General features: G+C 50.8%; 1 protein-coding gene and 1 pseudogene across 3 annotated transcripts; both read right to left on the bottom strand.

The window, feature by feature from the left end:
- Positions 1–4960: 4960 nt before the first annotated feature.
- Positions 4961–8981, bottom strand: LOC129528951 (testis-expressed protein 264-like). 3 transcript variants are annotated; one of them, XR_010131925.1, is made up of 4 exons: positions 8730–8981; positions 6705–6778; positions 5414–5539; positions 4961–5014 (listed from the first exon to the last, which is right to left on the bottom strand). XR_010131925.1 is itself a non-coding variant. In XM_055372319.1 (3 exons), exons 2-3 carry the CDS (start codon positions 6715–6717, stop codon positions 5280–5282), a joined length of 273 nt encoding a protein of 90 aa, XP_055228294.1. In that variant the 5' UTR covers positions 6718–6778; positions 8730–8981; the 3' UTR covers positions 4961–5279. The 3 variants fall into 3 exon arrangements, 1 of the variants encoding a protein (XP_055228294.1); XM_055372319.1 differs by having other exon boundaries at positions 4961–5539; XR_010131924.1 differs by lacking the exon at positions 6705–6778 and having other exon boundaries at positions 4961–5539.
- Positions 8982–9939: 958 nt separating this feature from the next.
- On the bottom strand, positions 9940–17211 carry LOC101148789 (golgin subfamily A member 2-like; annotated as a pseudogene).
- Between the last annotated feature and the right edge of the window lie 4808 nt (positions 17212–22019).

Genomic DNA, 22019 nt, shown 5'->3' with positions numbered 1-22019 from the left:
GCAGATCATGAGGTCAAGAGATCAAGACCATCCTGGCCAACATGGTGAAACCCTGTCTCTACTAAAAATACAAAAATTAGCTGGGCATGCTGGGGCACACCTGTAGTACCAGTTACTCAGGAGGCTGAGGGGGGAGAATCGCTTGAACCCCTGAATCAGAGGTTGCAGTGAGCCTAGATTTTGTCACTATACTCCAGCCTGGCGATAGAGTGAGACTCCCTCTTAAACAAAAAAAAAAAAAAAAGAAAGAAAGAAAAGAAAAGAAAAAAAGCGTAACTCAGAGGGGTGAGGACTTCACAGATATCCAATCTAAAGAAAATCATAAGACCCACCATGGTTCATTGCCTTTCTTAAATAGCTACTTTGTCCCTGTTCAGTTTTTATCTACAAATATATTAAGAAAAGGAAATCAAGCATCACTACAAATGGCAAACCTGAATCATTAAGTAGTACTGCGTTCCCCAGGCTGAGAACTTGGCTAAACCAGATGGATGGGGCTTGAGAGGCCCTTGAAAAAATTCCATGGAAGACAATAGCGAGGGGAAATTCCTCAGTCAGATCCTCTGCATTCCCGCACCTGGCCCCACATTTTTTGTTTTGTTTTTTTTGTGTGTGAGTGTTTTTTTTAATAAAAGCAAAAACCAGGGACCTGGTAGCACTCCAATTTCCCATGATCCCACCTCCACCCCTCTACACAATAGAAACTGCATGTATAAGAGAAAGCTTTCTCTAGTCAGGTGAGTCTCCCAGAATGATGGCCTCTGCTGAGTAGAAGCAAGACCCAGTCCCTGGAACATGGGTAGCGAGTGGCCATGTGGTGCCTCTCAGAATACCCATTTCCTCTCTGGCAATTTCACAAGTCTATGCCTCCAGTGACTGGTTTCAGTTCCCTGCTGAGAAGGTTTTCTGGATTCTTACCCCAGAGTCTGCTATGGCCCTCCAGTGATGGAACCAGGCTGGTCAGAGGGCTGCAGGAGCTAGTATAGGGATGACCTGACTAAGCTGCCTTCTGGGCTAGGAAGAGGCAAGTCCAGCATCTGCCCAGTAAGGAGGGAGCCAAGGTGAGGTGGTAAAGCTCTAAAGTCAGACTAACTTTCTTCATCATAAAGAACCATCTGGTAAAGCCTTGGGGTATGGGGAGTGGGGGATGCAGAGGGAGTGGGGACCCTAATAGGAATAGGAAGACAGCCAGTGTTTGTACTTAAGGACTAGATGCCTCTTCCCTGGCATTGGCAATAAGGGGAGACCCAGAATGACTAATGTGTTCTTTTAAGAAAAAACCCAAACTTATGACTCCTACAGAGAAAGGGCTTCTCCATGGTCCTTTGAAGATGGAGGCAGCAGACTCCAGGCCCATGTGGGTCATCCGAAGACATTTCCTAACAAGAAATCAAAAGTCCCTCAACGCAGCAACCACCTATCCACAGCTTCACTCTTCAGCATAGACAGCCAGCCTCTAAGATCATCCCAGGAGGACACAGCTCCAAATCTGGGCTTCCTGACTTCTCAATTGTAAACTCTGATCCCAACTTTCAGTTTCTGTGGAATGAGTCTCACCTCCCACTAACTATCCAGTCTCAGGATTCCTTGATCTTTCTGAAAAGCAATCTCTCAAAAATATAGTTGTTTAATCCAAACCTTGATCAAACAAACTCTTTCCCTCATCAATATCCATCCACCCAGGATTGTTTTTCACCAGTAGCTATGGAGTCTGGGATATCTGAAAACATCTCTATCTCCTACTCTCTTTTCCCCTAACCTCCCCGCACCCCACCCCCAAACAAACAAGACACATGAAAAGCCCAAGTAAGAAGTAATTGCCCATAAGAAATAAATTAACATGGAGCTCTCTAAAGGGGAAGGAAAGGAACAGGAAAGACACCAGGATAGGCAGCTGGGGGCTCAGGTCCCACCGGTGAAAAACGTCTTTTCCAGCCACAGCTCCAGGGCCTCCCCCTCCCAGCCTCTGCACACAGACAACCTTCCACGCTGCTCACAGAGAGCCACGGGGGTTAAGAGACACAGATTGGTAATGCCCATTTTCTCTCATGATTTCCCCCAAATTCTCAAACAAATGTGGCTCTTAAAACCAGGGACTTGAGTTAGCTGGGCCTTCTCTTCCCCCAGCCAGAAGGAAACTCGTAATTTCCATGGTTCTTCACCTGGGCTCACCCTGCTGTTCACACTAATAGGTGCCATGAACCACCAAACTCTGATTTCCATTAGAAGAAAAATTTATTTCAGTTTCCCCCTTTGTTCCTCCCTCCCTCCCCTCCCACCTTTACTCCTGCTGTTACAAACATACATCAACACACACAGACTCACAAACACACAAGCCTGGTCAGCTTCCTTCCACCCCCTAAAAAGACCCCACTTCACCTGGGATCACAGTTTTCCTCCCCTGCCCACCCTCCTTCTCTCACTCGCTCTTCCCTCTTCCTCCCTTCCCTCCCCTCCCCAGGCCAAGCTAAATCACTCAGTAAGGCAGGTCTCTTTGGAAAGAATGATCCTAGAGACAGAAATGGGATGTGAGCTTTTGCACTTTGATGGGCGAGCGAGCAAGCAAGCAGACAGCATGAGCAAGGCAGGGAGTGGGAGAGGCTGCGCAGTTCTCCAGCCCTGCTTTTGGCCTCCGATTTCCTGCTGTTGCTGCCCTGTTGGGCTTTTTTTTTTTTTTTTTTTTTGCCTCTTTTGTTAAACAGCAACACAGCTCTGCCACCATGGCCAACCACCCTCCTTTGTCCCCTTTGTGTTCTCTCCTGCCAAGTTTCCTATTCTGCAGAAGTCCAAATCATTGCCTTCCAGCTTGGTGGGCAACCTCCTGGGGACCCCGATTGAAGAGCAGAGGAGCTCCCCAGCTATTTCCCAGTGACCTCTATCACATCATCGTCCCTATTCTCATCATCACTGGAGCCGAACCCCACTTCAGCAACCTCATGAGAGTGAAATAGAGGCACCTGGAATGGAAGGAGGCCACCAGCTGGGTAGCCTGCCCATGGGGACATGTAGCCTGGGTAGATAGACATGCCCCATGAAAGGTTGCTTGGCACGACAGGGGAAGGAAAAGGTGCAAACATCCTCAGCTCAGTCAGGAGTCACTGTGAGAATGGAAGTGGAGAGCTGGGTGGTTTCCCTGGCACAGAAGGGCTGAGCATGAAGGAGGGGCTGCTGGCAGTGACGGAAGTAGCTTAGAAGAGGAATGGACAGGGCCTGCTGGCTGGCACCAGAGGGTCAGTAGTCACTGGAAACACCAGGTGGGCACCTGCCAGCAAATTGGACAGCTGGCAGTAAGAGGGGGCACTGCCCATAAACAGAGTGTTGTCCCCAGCTTAGGAGGTGAAGGGGTGGTGAGATTATGATGTAAGGAGACAGGTGGCTTGGCAAACCCTCCAGAGACTGGACACCTGTGTTCATGCAGCTGCACAGGGGCTGGCAGATAGCCCTTCCTGGACCACCAGCAGGCTGACTCCTGGGCAGAAGATGGTATGGTCAACTTCCACTTGTGGCCCCTTCAGTCCAGCACTGGGTGCCTATGACCACAGAACTGCCAGTCACCCAGAGGGAACTATGGAGGCAATGACCACCGAGTCCAGGCTCAGTTCTGAGAGCTGTCCTGGGAACAGCAGTGCAGTCCACAAGGTGGGCCGGGGGCCAGGCAGGGCAGCATTGGTACTTGGGGAACTCTGATGGGATTCCCAGGCAGCAGCCACATCTGCCCACTGCTGAAGCTCACTGATGATCTCCAGGCTGTTGGGAGAGATGGGCCTGGGCAGCCCTGCAGGGTCAGGGTCTTTGGGTGATGAAGCACTTGTCTGACGTTGCTTGTGGACTGACGAGAAGATACCTGGGAACCTGGAGACAAAATGTAGGTAACAGAGAACCAGAATGTCCAGGGAGCAGAGGGTAGAGGAGAAAATTCCATTAAAAAATTCCCGACCTGTGGTCCCCGAAATTCTGTTAGTCTGATGTATAACAACATTTCCCAGTCAACCTTTTCCAGTCACAAAGAAAAAAATTATTTGAAATGTCTATCCATGACAAGGCAGTCCCCCAATGTGTAAAATGATACCAAAGTGAATCCTATGAGATAAGGAATATAAAACGCTAAGACATCATTCTTAAAACTGGTCGGACTTTTTCTTGCAGTAAGAGACAGTGATCTGGGTGGGAGAGAGAGGAAAATAAAACTAAAAAGCAGTTCCTTCTGATTTAAAAACAAAACAAAATCCATAGCTATGAAAGACAGCTGAGACAAACAGGAAGTCTGAATTTCAGCCTGAATACTAGGTAATTCTGTGGAATTGTTAGCTTTTTCTAAGTGTAATAATGATATTGCGGCTAGAACAGAATATTCTTAATTTTAAAGGAGGCATGTTGAAGTACTTAGAGATAAAATGACATGATGTCTTCGACTTACAAATGACTCAGATAATAGAAAGGGAGGGAGAGAAAGAAGAAGGCTTATGAAAACTGGTAATCATTACGTCTAGGTGCAGGGTACATGGGTGCTCATGGTGCTGTTTTTCAACTTCTCTCTATGTATGAAAATTTAAAATTTCTATAATACAAAGCTAGGAACGAGAGCATTGCAGCTCTCATGTCTCAGTGCTGGGAGGATACATGAGAACCACTTCCACTGAGGGGAGCTTGGCGAGAGTTCTTAACCCTGTTCATGGCCACACATACACCCTTAGACCTGGCAATCCCACTTTAAGGAACATATCCTAGAGATATAACCACCTCTGTGAAAAAGTGCTGCAGTGGAGGGCGGCTGGCCGCTGGGGGTCACCGAGCAGGACGTGGAGGATCTCCACGACCCCTCCTCCCCCACCCCAGTACTTGGCATGGTCCCTCCTTTCCTTGTCCTGGGGAGAGGAGGCTCCTTCCTACTCCCGGCCTGTCTATACAGGGGTCCCCACAAAGGTGAAACTGTCAAACAAATACGCAGCCCAAATCCAGGTGAAACAAGTAAGTCATTGGCTTTATTCTGGGTCCTGGAAGCTCCAGTGATGGTCTGAAAAAGAGATACAACAGGAGTGGCGGCCCACAGGGCTGGTGCAGGAAATAGTCTTTGGCTGCTTTGGCCCTGGGAGCCTAAAGGACAGTGAGGAGAAGGCTTCACAAGAGGCCTAGAGCAGGGGGAGTCAGGTCCCCTGGGAACCCCTCGCCCCCAGGAGAAGGAGGAAGATGGCTGGAGAGTCTGCTCGGTTCCGCAGCACTGCCCCGCAGGAGGGGGCTGGTCATGGGTTACTCCTTGCCCTTCTCCGGGTACTGGGCTCTCAGGGCCACTTGGTAGCCCCCAGGGGCTCAGTCTCAGGGTCCAGCCGTGGTTCCTCCAAGGGCCCCTCACCCTCCAGGTCCAGCTCCTCAAAAGAGGAGCCGCTGGCGCCTGACTCTCTGTAGCCGCACTCACTGCAGGTGTCACTATCCTCCCAGCCGCGGCCGCTCTCCCCAGGTGACATGGTAGCAAATGAAGTCTCCCGGCTGCCAGGGCTCACCTCCAAGCTTCCAGAACTCGTGTCACTCATCATGTCAGTTCCTATGGCCAGGAAAAGGGAGCCCAGGTTAGCCAGGTCCACTCCGCCTTCTCCTCCAGGAAAAGGCAGCTCTGCACACACAGCACAGTCATGAAGAATGCAGCCACCCAGTCCCAGGGCACTCACTGCAGCTGCCTTCTGCCCTGATGGGGCAGTGGGAAAAAGGCAGAGGGAAGGCCAGGCACGGTGATTCACGCCTGTAATCCCAGCACTTTGGGAGAGCTTCCATTTCCATTCCCATCGCCCTGTCCCTTTTCCCAGCCTGCTCTGGTGAACAAAGTTGCAAGGATCCTCCAAGTGTTCCAAGCTCCACTCCCACAGACTCTACTGTCCTGTTCCCTGACCCCAGTCACACTGACCATGCCCTCTGCCCAGCCCTTGCTGCCCCAGGCTGTCCATGGCCTACCTGGCCCCACCGAGGCAGGGGGCACAGGGCAGCTGGTCAAATACTGCCAGCAGGCTGATGTCCCCAAACATATCCACCAGCCCAGCCCTTTCTGAACTCCAGACCACACATCCCATTGCCCACTCCACACCCCTAACTTGGATGTCTCTCAGGCAGCTCCCCTGAGATAGCCCAATAACATGGCTTCCCCCCAAAACCAGGGCCTCCCTCAGTTCCCCACACATCAGTGAAAAGCATCACTACATGCTTGCCCACCTGCCCAGGCCAGAGAGAAGTGGAGCCCGCTGTGACTCCCTCACTGCCTCTCCCCACAACAGCCAATCCACCTGAAGTCCGTGAGTTCTGTTCCAAAAGTGCCTGTAAATCTCCACCCTTGTCTGCGTCTCTACGGCCACTGGGCCTGCCCAAGCCACTGCCACTCACACAGGGATTCATGACAGCCTCCTAAGCACCTCTACCTCGCCCCAGTTCTGTGGTCCAGCCCCTTCCTGCCTGGGAATGGGACAGCCCACCTTGCATACACAGCTGCTCCAACTGTGTTATTTTCCTGGTTGGAACACTGCAGTGACTTCCTGCTGCATTTAGACCAAAGCTCTGCCTAGAATGTTCTTACCTCTTCTCCAAAGGCTCCTCTAGGACTCTGCCTTGAGGTGATCTCCCCTGAGAGGTTGTCCCTGATCATTCTGTTCAAGTCAGTTCCCTGACTTTTCTCACCCTCTCCTTCTCTAGCACATGTCCCATTTTTGTCTGACATTGATTACCTGTCTTCACCATCTCATTGTAAATGCCTGTTTCATGCACCAAAGTTTCATTCACATTGTGCCCATTATAGCACCTGGCACACAGAAAATAAACAAGTTAAATGAATGAATCAACAGTCACTTCCAAGCCCCAATGGGTCATTTCCTTGGTTTCCAGGTTTACAAAACATTTAGAGGAGGAGGGATGCGTAAAAGGGCAAGTTTTAAAAAAATCTCTGTAGACACACAGACCTCTGTCAGACAACCTGGTGGCTGGCTCTCCTTCCTCCAGGAAGGTTGTGCTGCTAGCATGGCCAGTGACCAGGTTAGGAAGTAAAGGAGAAGGGCCTGCCATTGCTGCCCCAGCCCTGGGCTCAGGGAGCAGGTGCATAGCAGAGGCAGGGCCAAGGGCAACACGTGATTACCTGGGGACTGCCCAGCCACGGGGAGCCTCAGGTCCTTGCTTTGCAGGCCTCTAGCAGTGGGAGAGAAAAGTGGACTGTCCTTCCATCTGAGCCAGGAGTGTGGGATTAGCACTAAGGATGTCTTTGGTCAAAGCCAGAGCCAAACCAACCAGACCAGGTTCATGAACAAGCTCTCCATGCTCTTGGGAGATGCTCTGGCTCCCATAAGGTCTTGGGCATCTGAAAGAGATGCCAACAACCTTGGCCCATCTTCCTGGCTCCACAGGTACCTGTTCCATGAGGGCCCCAGAGTGCTGCTCTCCCCAAACCACCTCTTCCTCCCACTCTGGGCAATCCTACTCAGCTCCACCCAAGGGACCTGGCTGTCCCCAACACACACACTCCAGGCCTGTGCATCAACTTGATGTAGGTGTCCAAGGCAGAATGGATATGGCAGGCAGCCACCCAGAGGGACAGCATGGTGGTGTAGGGGAAGGTGGCTGTCACCAGGTGGCTGGGTGCCTGGAAGGAGAACGCCTTGAAGTCAAATTTCTGGTAGATGTGGATGAGCTCAGGGGAGGGAGATTCCTCACCTTCACTCAGGAGGCTGCCCAGGACACAACAGCACTTGTCAAGAGGAACCGGGGAAAGGAAAGCATGTGCATGAGAGCTGATCAAAGGAAGGAGGCCCTGAGACCAGGACACAGCTGGCCGTTTTCCTACTGGAACCCACCTGTGCCCCCACCCGTGGCATCCTACTGCAGGACTCTCGGCCATTCCTTTATTTATTCCTTCCACAAACATGCCACACCCTCTGGAGAACCAGGGATTCTAGTGAGGGGTTAGACTCATTCTTTGCCCTCCAGGAGGCCAGGAGTAGGAAGGACAGAGAAGACCTGTGAACCATCACCCTCCACATGTCCACTGACAGCACCGCTGAGGAGGCGCTTCCATCTCCTGATGAGACCTTCTGTCAGCCCCACTCCCCAGGGCAGGACTGCAGGGGAACTGACCCTGCAGCCTGGGCCCAGCACATCCCTATTAGCTCACGTTCCTCCTATCTCCTGAAGAAGAGCAGGCTTCACGGGCAGAGAAATTATGGCAGGAAAGGGAGCAAAATGGAGGAGTGGGAATAAAGAGCTCAGAACCCTGCAAGGTGCTGCCGGAGGAAAGCAGGAACATATGTGTGTGTTTACACATGTGCTTGCAGGGTCAGGACCTGGCAAGTGGTGGTGGAGGGGCTGCAGGAGGCACCTGTCAGGACATGGGATGGGGATCGCTGACCTCAGGGCTGCTGATGAATTTCTGTGAAGAGATCACCCTCCCCATCCCTCAGGGAGGTCAGCGACCATCCCGAGTCTCTAGAGTTCTCCAAACCATGACCCACCCAGGAAACTATCCACTTCCTAAGTCCCTTCCTGGCTAAAAGCCGAGACTGCTGGCTCCCTCCAAGTCTCCAGGCTGCTAGTACCTGTGCTTCCCACTCTGCTCCCTCCCGACCTAACTTCCCTCCTCTGGCTCCCAGAAACCCCAGCCAGGCAGGGCTCTTGTGTGAACCTCCAGCACTTCCTAGGATGGACCCAAGGCCGCAAGGCCCAGCACTCACTTCTCCTCCTGGCATCAAGGACCCACTTTGTCTCACCTGCTACCTGTTTCCCATGTCAGCTTTCCAGGTGCCCAGGTGTGTTCCAGCCTTCCAGCTGGGCCCTCAGGGGATATAATCCTGAATCCAGGAGATTCAGCACAGACCTTGTACCCTCAATCCTGGGTTTCGCTCACTTTAAAGGCTTGTTTCTCCCCTATGAAGGGCCTACTGACCCCTAAGTTTATTAAGTTTTTCTTTTAAAAAAATTTTTTTTGCCAGTAGTTCATGTTCATAGGGATGAGCTCCAGGTTTAAACAGGCTACTCCCTCCACCTCCACTTACTCCCTCCCCAGCCCCCCTGCTCAGCACTGTGATATCATCATTCCCTGTTCTCACCTCTGCCCTCCCATTATGGCCCTTTCCACGCTCCCTCCGAGATCCCCTGGGGATTCTCAGCACTCAGCCTCCTCTATTCTGGCCAACCCAGCCCTTCCTTTTAGTCACAGTTTGCCTTGTACATGGTCACCTACTCCAGGATCTTGCCTGAGCAGACCCCAATGGTCACCCTCAGCTGTCTGCAGCTCTGGACCCCTTGCTGCCCCCTTGAATCCTACGGCATCCAAACCTGGCTCAGAGCTTTCATGGTTGTCGGAAGCGGTGAAAAGTTCACATGCTTTCCAAGGAACTCTTTTCCCGGAAAGACTCTGGAGCTTAGCTGGCTCATCCTGCAAGCCAGCTCTGGCCACTAGGAGCAGAGCCATGAGCGCAGCCTGGAGGGAGCCTGTGGGGCACCTGCACTCTGGAGGGAGGGATGCAACAGGCCACCAGGCACAGGCAGGTAAGGTAGACAGGGGGATGGGACTGAAGTTGCCTGGGCTGGACGGAAGGCACAGAACAGGCTACCAGGCACAGGCAGGTGAGGCAGGCAGGGGGATGAGACTGAAGTTGCCTGGGCTGGATGAAAGTCAGTGCCCTTGGGTGCTGGCACCCTGCCTTCCCAGCCACCGAGAGATCAGGCTTCTGAGCCTGTTGGCCATTAGGGCCAGACTGTCCCCCATGGGTGCCATTCTACCTGTGGAATCCCCCAGGTGTCACCAGGCAGCATGCAGGTAACAGGCCTGGAAGGTCCCCAGCAGCCCAGCTCGACATGCTCAGACATTCTGGGGCCCCCATTCAGTGGCACAAACCCCAGGACCCAGTGAGGGAAACAGGATACGCCAGGCCAAGCAGTATGGCTAAATCCATTTACTTTAAGGGTAAAGGGGTGACTGCAAAGGGGTGGGAGGGACATGGGGGGGCGGAGCCTCCCACCCCCCTTCTCCTGGCTTTGCTGAAGGCAACTGGCTTTCAGATGAGGGTGATCTTCACCTGGTGGTTTTTGTCAGCCTGGTAGGAAAACAGAATGCAGGGGATGCTGGCCAAGCCTGGGCGCTCCTGAGGGTTCTGCATCTCACCAAACAGCTGCACGATCTGCTGTGCAGTGGGGTTGTCGAGGGGAGAACCCTCCCCGGCCTCTCCTTGCGCAGGCTCCACGCTGCTGGTGAGGGTCACCTGGCAAAGATCTTTGGAGAGAGGGAGGAGGGCTCTGAGCACACTGCCAGCCTCCCTTGCTCTTGCCTGCCCAACCCGCCTGAGGGCACTACTCATCACCCTGCTTGTCGGCAGCCCTGAGCTCCGGGGGACTGGGGCCCCTGGAGCTGGCTCATGAGCAGGGCTCTGGGCAGCTGCCAGGAATCTGCCATGGCCCTTGGTCCTGTCGCCCACAAGCCGCAACACCAGCTCCTGCAGCTCCAGCAGCTTCACCTGGAGGAGAGGGTGTTCAGCTGCCATGCCTGAACCTGCACCCTCCTCGCAGCTCCCCCCCGGGCAGAGAAGCTCCACGCCCTGCCTTCATCTCCTCCTTGTCCTGGGCTAGCCTGTGGATGTGCTCCTCCTCCTCTCGGTGCTGCTCCTTCAGTGCTGCCCCCTGGCTGAGAGAGGGCGGTGTAGACTCCTGCGAGAGGACAGGGCTCAGACGCTGGGTTCCCTTCACCCACTGGGCAGCTCCCCTGGCAGCTCCCCTGCCGTGCCCTGGCCTCCGCCTCACCGATGGTGTCTGTCTCTCCAGAGAGCTGTATGCAGCGATGTTCCAGCTCCTCCACCTGCTCTTTCAGGTCCACCTTTTCCTGCATCGGCTGCATAAAGCAGCTCTGGAGCCAAAAGAATGGGGTCACATCTCGGCAGTGAACTGCCTCGCTCGCACCCTTCTTGGCCCATGCCAAGGGAGAGACTCACTCACCTGCAGTTTCTCCATGGCCCCCTGCAGGGCCCGGTGGGTCCCCCCCCCCACAGAATCCATCCCAGTCCCTGGGGCTGGGGCTGCTGCCTCTGGCTGCTTCTGGGCCCAGGCCAGCAGGTGAGCCAGGCACTGGCAGCGCAGCCTTTGCTCCTTCAGCTGCCCACGGAGCCGAGCCTGCTCACCGTCTGCACTGGCTACAGCTGATGTTAAAAATGCCACCTGCAGGCAAGAGGTGTGCATTCTTCTTGGGGGATATACAGGACCAACGGGGCAGGGAGGTGGAGAGGAGCCCTTCGCTTGGGGCCTCAGAGTGTGCACCTGTTGGTCACAGGTCAAATGGTATCTGACCACTGGCTCCCAGGAAAGGGGTGAGGATCCAGAGAAATAAGAAAGCAGGAAACCAAAAGCATAAGAGGGTCTGGGAGGGACCACAGAGGGAGGGGGCAAAGGTGGGGCAGGGGGAGTAGGCTCACCATGGACTCCTGGCTTTCCAGGTCCTGCAGGATGCTCGGCATGGGCCGAGGCGCCTCCTCCTCCTTCTCCTTCTCCTCCTTCTTCTTTTTCTTCTTCTTCTCCTCCTCATCCTCATCCTCATCCTCATCCTCCTCCCCCTCTCCCCTCCTTCTCCCCCACCCCCCGTCCAGTCTACCTCCTAGGGCGCAGAGCTAAAGGGGTCTTCACGCGACCCAACAAGGGAAGTAGGGTGGGCCCACCTCTGCCTCAACCGTCACTGTATAACCCTGGGCCAGTCCCTCCCCAGAGGGGAATGAGCAGCTGTAATTTATTTTTATCTTTTTTTGAGAACCAAAGTCGCACTATGTTGCCCAAGCTCAGTTCCACTACTGCCCGGCAGGGGAGTTCTGACCTGCTTCATTTCTGACTTGGGCCAGTTCACCCATCCTTAGGCAACCTGGTGGCCCCTCTACTCCCAGGTCACCGTTTTGATGCCGAACTTAATGCAGAAACCCGGTCGGCATAGTGACCAGCTGTTCTAAACTCCTCACTCCTATGCTGCTAACAGTCCCCCCTTCCTCCTGGGCTCCCTCCTCTTCCTCTGAGTGGTCTCCCGTACCTTCCTCAGGGAGAGCCATGAGGCTCAGCTGGGCCTGTAGCTGCTGGTTCTCTGGCTGGCAGCTTCCAGGTGCTCCTAAGAGGCGGGGAAAGAGAGTTGAAGGCACAGAGGCTGCCAGGTCGTCCCCCTTGGGACCCGGCCTCAGCAACTCCCACACCTGGGTCTCCCGCAACTCTTGGTGGGCCATCTCGGCCATCGCTTTGCCCTAAGCTTCCTGCTGCTGCAGCTGGTCCATGAGCTGGGTCTGCAGCAGTAACTGCCTGTGCAGCGCCTCCATCTCAGAGCTCAGCTGCTGACAAGCGGCCATGTACTGCTGCAGGGGACCCAGGGACTGGTCTTGCTGCTGCTGCAGACTCTGAGCCTCTTGGCTCTTCATCTCTACCTGCAGGAAGACCTGCAGGTGGTGGCCTGCTTTCAAATTCTGGGCCTATGAATAGGGTACCTAGGGAACTGCAGGGCTGTGTCTCCTGCCCACGCCCGTGGCCCCTTGCTCCAGGCCTGAGTGACTGCCTAGAGCCCCATGCCTCCTTCCCTGCATGAAATCTCACACTCTTCTTCCCACCACTTAAACTGTAGGCCACAGAATGGTGGAAAAGCAGGAGCCAGCCATCATCTGCTAAGTGTCTGACATGCCTAATTCTCTCCACGTATTATCTCATTTAATCCTTGGCACCTCTGCGAAGAAGATGCTAACTTCATTGCAGCTGGAGAGCCCAGAACTTGGTGTCTGCCTCCCATGGCACCGGGAAGGGTGAAGTCAGGTTAGAAAAATCATCCCCACCTCCCCACAGCCATTGGAGCAGGGCTCTGGCTCACAGGTGCCCTCAGAAGTGCCATTTCACGTGAGGGCTACACGGCCCCATTTGACAGGTGGGAAAACAAAGGCCCAAAGGGCTAGGGAGGAGGGCTGGCTCCCCAGGTGGGGCCGTGCACCAGCTTTATGAAGCCACTCTGTAGCTCGGCCAGCTGTTCCTTGACCTCACAGGTCTGGGAGAGCACGCGGCTGACAGCGGTGTGGTCTCCATGGTCTACAGGATTTGTCTCTGTGCCTCCACTTGCTTCCCCCAGAGCTCAGCTGCCCGCTCCAGCTCCAGCAGCCTCTCCTCCTGCTCCCGGTTCAGGCAACTCAAGCCCTCATTGTCCTGTACCTGGGCTTGGAGCTGTCCTGCCAGACTCTCCAGCTCCTCCCTCAGGTGCTCAGCCTCCTCTTGTAGCTGCTGCTCCACCTCGGAGGGCCTTGCTGGGGGTGCCAGGGCTGGGAGTTCAGCTGAGGAAAAAAAGCAGACAATAAGGGCCTCTGGAATCTTAAAAAAAATCTTCCTCTTGGTCCACAGCTCCTCTCAGGCTCCACAAACTTGGTCTCCCTGCTAATGATTCCCCACACCTGGATGGTAGCCAATCTTCTAAGCCACTTACAGATACAGACATGTGTGGGTGGCTGACAATGGGCACTCCTCCCTCTTTGCTGACTGGGAAACTAAGGCTCATGGAGATTACCAGACTTGTCATCTCCTGGCACATACCTCTTTTCCTCTGCCTCAAAGTCCTTCCATCCACCCACCTCCCTAGGACATTCTAACCCACCCTCCATGGCCCTCTGATGTTAGCCCTCCTACCAGGTCACCCCGGCCTCAGCTTACTCAACTGTTTTCTCAATTCCACCAAGCTTGTCTCCAGCTCCTGTAACCGATTCATAATACACTCCTTCTCCTCCCTCAGTGTGTGCATCTGCACAAAGCACAGGGGGAAAGGGCCCTGGAGAGGGGTGCTGCTGGCTGGACAGGCTACCATCTCCCTCTCTGCCCCCTCCTCCACAAAGCCCAGACTCATGACCACCCCTCCCATTTTACAGATGCCCAGAAAGATCTAAAGTGGGGGCTGAAGTGTCAGGTCTCACCTGCTCCGACATCTGATTCATCCTCTGCTGCCATGTGGCTCTCTCTCCTTTAAGAATCTCAGCAAATGTATCTCTCTCCAGTTGTATTTGTCTACATGCCTCCATTACCTGCAAGAATGGGTGCGGAAGTTAGGAAGGACTGTCACTGGTCCTCACCTGCTCCTAGCCACCTGGGGTCATCTTCCTTCACATCCCTCCCTCTGCAAAGCCTCACTGCCCCAGGTGTGCTTCCAGCTGTGCTCGCTCCTCCATGGCCTGTCATAACTGCTGGTTAGCATCAGGGGCTTCACACCGGCTTGAAAACTGGATGGTGAAGAGTGAGAAGTTTAGGTCTGGGGACCCCGGGCTGTTCCACACAGTGCCCCTTAAAAGGGCTAGGGCTAGGCTCAATTTACAGCTCGGTCAATAAAGATCTCTACTGTCAAGTTAGTTTGCTTTAGAAATAAAAACTTAAATAATTTTAAAAAGATCTCAGGCTGGGTATGGTGGCTCATGCCTGTAATGTTAACACTTTGGGAAGCTGAGGCGGGTGGACCACCTGAGCTCAGGAGTTCAAGATCAGACTGGCCAAAATGGTGAAACCCTGTCTCTACTAAAAATACAAAAATTAGCCAGGTGTGGTGGCAGGTGCCTGTAATCCCAGCTACCCAGGAGGCTGAGACAGGAGAATTGCTTGAACTTGTGAAGTGGATGTTGCAGTGAGCTGAGATCACACCACTACACTCCAGCCTGGGCGAGAGAGTGAGACTTTGTCTCTAAGAAAAAAAGCCCCAAATTCCATATGCCTGCTCTTAAAGTTATTCCCAAATTACCTCTAACTTTTAAGATATGTCTCACTTTCTCCAAGATAATAAAAGATGTGGGTGAAGGAAAAAAACCCAATCAATCAAACAGGTGAAGAAGCAGACATAAACAGTCAGAAGGGAAATGGCAGCAACATAAAATAAGCCAGAGGCAAAGTATCCCCCCAACCAGAGGAGCCTCAGGGGCATGCACAGCTGGAGAGCATCTGGAAATGTAGGGTGTGAGGGTGGGGCCCTCCTGGAGCTCCTGTCTTCTGGACTCCTGGGGCTTGGGTGAGGAGGCTCTTCCGTCTCTGAGTTGGCACTGTGGGTGTCAGGCTATGCTTGGCAGAGGGAGGAAGGAGAATCCACAGGAGGCCAAAAGGGTAGAACAAGGGCAGGTGGACAAAGACAGAAGAGGCTTAGAGAGAGGCAAGAGATTCAGGGGAAGAGGAAGAGGTGGCTTCAGGGAAGCGAAATGTTGAAGAAGAGCAGAGGAGATCAAGACCAGGGCCTGTGCCTTCCAAACGGCTGCCTGCTGCCTTGCCAGGGGCAGAAACAAATAGATGGAAAAGTCCCCTGAGTGGTGCAGTCACACAGGGTGGAGTCACCTGACAAAGCTGCTCTGAATACTCTCATTGGACCCCTCTCCTCAGGCCCAGGATATGGGGATAAATCTGGTAGAGCACTAGACCTCCACCTCCATTTTAAAAACCAGACTTTTGAGTAAGGGTTCGCTTCAACATAGGAGGCTCCAGCTAAAAAACAAGTCTGAAAGACACTGATCTTATCCAGTGTCATCTTACAGAGGAGTTAAAGAGGCCAAGGGGAAGAAGTGATTTTTCTGTGGTCACCCAGCATGCTGGAGGCAAAGATGAGCTCAAAAGTTAGATCTTCTCCCAATCTTAGTGCTTGGGGCTCTCCTCATCGCACCCTTGGGCCCTTTCAGTCACTCCAAAAGAGACAGCCTGATGGCAAGTGGCTGTTCCCATTAGCCTGGCTTTCCCTTGAGACTGGGGATGAGGAAAATGAAACAGCAACTACCATTTCCTGGGTGTCCTGGGTGTTTACGGCAGGCCCTGTACTTGGCATTAACATAAAAATAATAACAAATCTCATTTAAGCTTCACAAGTGAAAGTCAAACAATACCACCCTTATTTTACAGATGTGAAAAGAGAGGCCCAAAGAGCTCAAGCAATTTGCCTTACATCATATCCCTAGCAGATGGAGAGATAGGATTCAAACCCAGAATTCTTAACCAGGACCCAACAGTTCTTCCACAATCTTAACAAGTACCCTCTACTTTCCTTGGGCCCCCTGTCCCCAGGAGCCTGGCCAACTAAGACTCACATCTCCAGGTGAGTGGCAACCACCAGAAGTGGTTGTCTCGGGGTTACTGCAATTTTTAATTTTCTTTTTCTCTCCTGTAGGAACACCAGGGCTGTTCCTCCACTGATAGTCTCTCAACTGTGGAAAAGAAAAGCAGGAATTCTCATGAGAAGTCCCTACAGTCACATCTGCCTTTACAGTTTTTACAGAACTTTCTTTTATGCCATCTGATTTATTGCCACAAACAACTGTACAAGGTGTTGTCTTAATGACTTAATGACTGAGAGGGATTGATACCACGGCTTTAAAAAGGCAATAATTGAACTTGAACTCTGTCTTCTGACTCCAAGCTCTGGGGTTGTGCCACAAATCAGCAGCTGCCAGGGCCCAATACCAGAGGCAGAGGTAGAAAAACAGACACTAAGTAGGCAGGAACTGGGTACTGTGTGGTTTAGAGTCACACATCATCACATGTCTGTTAGTGTAGGAAGTGCAGCAGCCCCTCTCAAACTCTTACATCAATGAGTCCTCATGGCAGAAGGCAGCCTTTCTGTTACATCTGGGAATTGAACAGAAAGAGGACAACCCAAGCCTCTTTTCAGAGTGAATTTTGGTATACTCTTAGAAATCTATGGGACTGTCATCCCTAAGTCCATGAACGTTTTTTCTCTGTCAAGAGAATCAAGGGAAACTGATGCTTCAGAAAGATGCCCCATATTACCCTGTGGCACTCAAAGTCACCTAGGTTGAGATATGAGGAAGATTCAAGTGTCAAGTTCAGTTTCCCAAGATCTGTTTCATGGTAAATAAGCAAATCTCACTCCAGGCAGGATCTGGGCTGTTGAGGGGAGGGGCTCACTGACAAGACTTTGGTAGAGGGAGCCCAGAGGCAGCTGGGGGCCCAGCCCAGTGAGCCTCGGGAGTGGCATGAGCTCTGGCCGCGGTCCTGCCATCAGACGGCACCCGGGGCTGGGTCGTTGGGCTGCCACCAGACGATTGTACCTTTTTCTTTGCTGCTGCCAATTTGCTCGTCGGGTTTCTTCCGACATGGCAGGGCGGGAAGGGAGGTGGGGTTGGGGCCACATCAGCTCTATCCCAGTTACCACTGTGGAACAAGTCCTGTCTGCCACCGCGCAGCTGTGAGACTGACCAGAGGAGGTGTAACCAGGGCCAACTAGAGCGGGGGGGGGGGGGGGGGGGCGTGGCCTCCATGCTCCAAGCCCATTGGTCGATGAGAAAGATGACAGAAAAAGGAAGCGCAGCCAGGCAACAGCGCACCCAGGGGGATGTGAGGCGTCACAAGGAAAGCTGAGCAGGCAGTTGAGGCCCCGCCCACTCTGGCAAGAGGGGCGTGGCCGCTGACTCCGGGATCGGGCGAGGGGCGGGGCCGCAGGCTCCAGTGGGAGGAAAGGGGCGGGGCCGCCGGCTTTAAGGGTGAGAGAGGGGCGGTGCCTCCTGCTCCAGGGGCAGAACGGCGGGCGGACTTTCTCTGGGTGAAGTCGAAGCTTCCTGGGCTACCCTCATGCTCTGAGTCAGAGTTCCTTTACAGGTGGACCTGAGAGGTGACTCACCAACTCCTGCCCTGGACCCTCCTGCGCCACTGAACCCCCTGATCTGGGGGCCTCGGAACCTAGGGCTCAGGAAGTGGGTGAGGAACGGACTCAACAGTTTCTTTCCTGACTCCTCACAGCCCTGCCCCAGACCTTCCCTTCCCAGAAATCACCTCCAAGGACCCCTAGCCAATGTTCCAGACACGCACCCCTCTCGGAACGTCCCATTCCTAGAGGGTACCTACCCTGATTCCGGGAGAGCATCTGCCCCCTTTCCAGCTAGATCCAGTCCCGGGAGCTCCTGCTTCCCAGCTCCTCCTCCTCCCGCACCCCACAGCACCCCTTCTCAGGGCGGCCGTGGATCCCATCAGGCTTTCCCCTCGGATCCTCTCCAGGATGAACCAGGACTTACCCGAGGTTACCAAGTGAACTTCTGGGAAAAGTCCAATTCTCAGATGCTAGATGTCTTCCAAAAATGAAGCGAATTTGTAACTTAGTAGCTGAGTCAAGTATTCCTGTTAGATGGCCAACATTAATTTTTTATTTTATTTTAGTATTTTTAAGTGGCAACTCTAGTGTGTAAGAAAAGGAATGCGACAGCTGAATTTGTAGAAAGCGTCTCTGACTCTCTTGGGCTCTGTCATAAGCCCTGGAACGAAATAAAAGTCTAGTGAATACAGGGAAGCCCCCTTCTTTTTCTCCATATTTACCCCTCACCTTAACCACAATTTCACATAATTAACCACATTTAAGGTGGTTGATAATAAAGTGGCAATGTACAGGATTCTTTTTAACCCTGAATTAGCAATCCAAAAATTAGAATTTGTTGCATTCCTAGAACTAAGTTTAGGGTTCCTGAGCAGGTACTCAAGCAGACACAAAGACAAAACTTCCATTTTATTTCAGAAGAACCTCCATAATCCCGTGAGTCAGTTCCCTTAGTAAATTATCTTGTCTATCTATCTATCTGTCTCCTATTGGTACTGTTTCTTTGGAGAACCCTAATACACACACTCTTTTTTCCTGGCTCTTTGAGTATAAGATGATTGGCCAGGATTAAGAATGTAGCCTCCTGGGAGGTAGCAGTGAGCTGAGATAGCGCCACTGCACTCCAGCCTGGGTGAAAGAGGAGACTCTGTCAAAAAAAAAAAAAAAAAAAAAAGAATGTAGCCTCCTGTAGCCACTAGCTCATTCCTTCTTTAATGAGTCCCCCCACCCTCCCAGAGCACCACACTTTTTGTCAATTGATCATTTGCCTTGATATACTTGAGAAATGTCATTGTCATGCATGAAACACCTCCATATACAATAGTATGTATACTAAAAATAACTCTTCTTCCTCTTCCATTCAAAAAAGAAGAATTCTAATATAATGGTTATATATAAGGAACATTTTGAATCTGAGTTTACTTTTAAATTATCTTAAACATTCACAAAGTGCAATACTTTATTTTTTATAACAGATTATTGGTGAGGCACCCTTACCACAAAATAGGACAGTCCATTGTGTCCTATCTAACCCAAAGATTAAAATAAAATAAATATATCTCAGCAAAAAGAACTATAGACAATGAATGCTGTTTGTCAGGAAGATACAAGTTCATATAAGGAAGTTTTTTTTTTTTCCTGATTATTTTACTCCAGGGTAAAATAATTTTCTCAACCAAAATCAGTTTCTACTGGAATACAGTTTGTCATGTTTAAGTCATGGCAGCTGAGCCAGGACTATATTCTTCACTACATCAAGCAAGATGAATGAGCTCCAGAAATACTTTAAAGCAGGAATTTGAAGTTTGGGTAGGATGGCTACCATTTAAGTCATATTCAAGCTGCTCCTTTATGAGACTTGCAAGGCCCTTTGGAATCTGACTTCTACATCCTTCCTTTCCAACCTCATTCCTCATCAGTTCCCCAACCTCACTCCTCATCAATTCCCCAACCTCACTCCTCATCAATTCCCCACTTCCCTCCTCTAACAACCTTCATCCATCCACATCATGCACTTCAGCTATTCTGAACTTCCCTCCTGAAACCAGCCACTCACAGAGCAACACTATTCAAATCCTGGCCCAACTTGTGTAACCCAAGGCAGGTTTCCAAACTCTCTATGTCCCAGTTTCCTCATCCTCATTCCTCAATTTGGAACAGTAACATCCAAGTCATAGGGCCACTTGGAAGTAATAAGATATATCTTTCTGTATTACTTTCTTCCTTCTAAATTTGTGGTTTCCAAATGCAACTTTCCACAGACCAATTACTTTAAATACATTTCATTATATAAGCCTCTTCCTTGTGTTATATTATATGCTCCCGTTCCATGAAGGTTGAATATAATTCAGGGTTTGATAGTGTCTCAAGTTTATTAAAACAGGACTTAATTTTTACATAATACAGTCTTCTCTGAAAACCAGACTGTTTTCAAATAGCTGTGTGTGGTCAGTGAGCCAGGCCCAGGAGCTAAGAACCACACAGGATGGATTATTTTCCTTAGGGCTGTTATATCTGCCTTGAGCCATGGAGAATCCACAAACACTTGCCCAGCTGAGACTCTATCCACCTTGCATCAAGGCCTTGCACATAGTAGGTACTCAAGAAATATTTTTTCTTAATTAGCCCTGAGGTAATTTTACAAATGCTTCAATTGTCTTATGGTTTTGCTCATTCTGTTCAAAATCTGTGCTTCTCAAACTTTAATTGCATACAATATACATCACCTAAAAATCTTGCTAAAAAGCAGATTCTATTTCAGTGGTGCAGGGTGTGGCCTGAGATTCTGCATTCCTTACAAGCTCCTAAGTGATGTATGTACTCTTGGTCCATGATACACACGATGAGTAGCAAAGTTATAAATCTTATTTCAAAACACATTAATGTTTATATCGTTGTCCTCCTGGAGCACCCTGTACCTTCCCTAACTTAACCATACTATTTATAATCTTGTATTTATTTTTCGATATACCTTTCTAAACTATAATCTCTCTGGTGACAGGCACTAAATATACCTGGTTTCCTGTTGTATTCTCAGTGCCTAACAGATAATTAACACTCAATAAATACTTCTTGAATGTCAATTGACCAAATGAATGAATATATACCAAAGACATACTTTTATACTCACCCTTGATCACATGCAAACACTCCCCTGCTACCTATTCATAAAAATTTCACCATAGCTTTGGGAATTTTTCAAGGTCAGAGTAAAATTTATCATTATGATCATGGCTAACATTTATTGAGTACATTATGCATTCACTCGCTGAGTTCGCACTACAGCCATATAAGGTAAAATTATTATAATTCCCATTTTATTTATTTAGTATGGTTTTTGACATTTTTTAAGTTGACAAATAATAATTGTACATATTCATGGGGTACATAGTAATGTTTTATTACATACAATGTATAGAGATCAGATTGGGGAAATTAGGATATCCAACATCTCCAACAGCCATCATCTCTCTGTGTTGGGAGCATTTAATATCCTCCTTCTAGCTATTTGAAACACATATTATTGTTAACTGTAGTCACCCTACTGTGGTATAGAACCCTAGCACTGATTTGCCCTATCTAGCTATAATTTTGTATCCTTTAACACAGGGATCCCCAACCTCCTGGCCATGGACCAGTCCCTGTCTATGGCCTATTAGGAACCGGCCACACAGCAGGAGGTGAGCAGGGGGCGGGAGAGTGAGTGAAGCTTCATCTATGTTCACAGCTGCTCCCCATTGCCCGCATTCCCACCTGAGCTCTACCTCCTGTCAGATCAGCTGCAGCTTTAGATTCTTGTAGGAGTGTGAACCCTATTGTGAACTGCACATAGGAGGGGTCCAGGTTATGTGCTCTTTATGAGAATCTAACTAACGCCTGATGAGTTGAAGTGAAACAGTTTCATCCCAAAACCATCCCCATCCCCATCCAAGGAAAATTTGTCTTCCACAAAACCAGTCCCAGGTGCCAAAAAGGTTGAGGATGGCTGCTTTAACATATCTCTCCCTCTCACTTCCTTCCCCTTAATTCCCATTTTAAAGGTGGAAATAGAGGCACAGAAATGCCAAGTATCTTATCCAAGTTGACATAGCTAGTAAATGCCACTGCTAGGAGTCAGGCTCCACAGTCCATTCAGCTAACGTCTACACCATGAAGATGAAAAAACTGAGTCACTCTGTGACTTAGTCAAATTCTTTAACCTTAATGCACTTTAAATCTGCAGAACAGAGATTAGATCCCATTCTAAAGAGTACCCTGCCGAATTCCATATCTAGTCGTCACTCAGGCATTCTCAGATTCAGTTCTCTTCTTGAGCAACCCCACAGGTTTATGTCACAAAGTAATGTGTAATGTTGCTGGGATACAAATGTGATTGACAAACTCTGTGCAAGGCTGGTCCACCAGAATAGGATGCTGGCTGGTACAGGAAGGGCAACGAATGAGGAACCCA

The sequence above is a fragment of the Gorilla gorilla genome, chromosome 20 (genome assembly GCF_029281585.2).
Source record: "Gorilla gorilla gorilla isolate KB3781 chromosome 20, NHGRI_mGorGor1-v2.1_pri, whole genome shotgun sequence".
In the NCBI taxonomy this organism is placed as follows: domain Eukaryota; kingdom Metazoa; phylum Chordata; class Mammalia; order Primates; family Hominidae; genus Gorilla; species Gorilla gorilla.
This window is presented reverse-complemented; position numbering and strand designations above follow the sequence as displayed.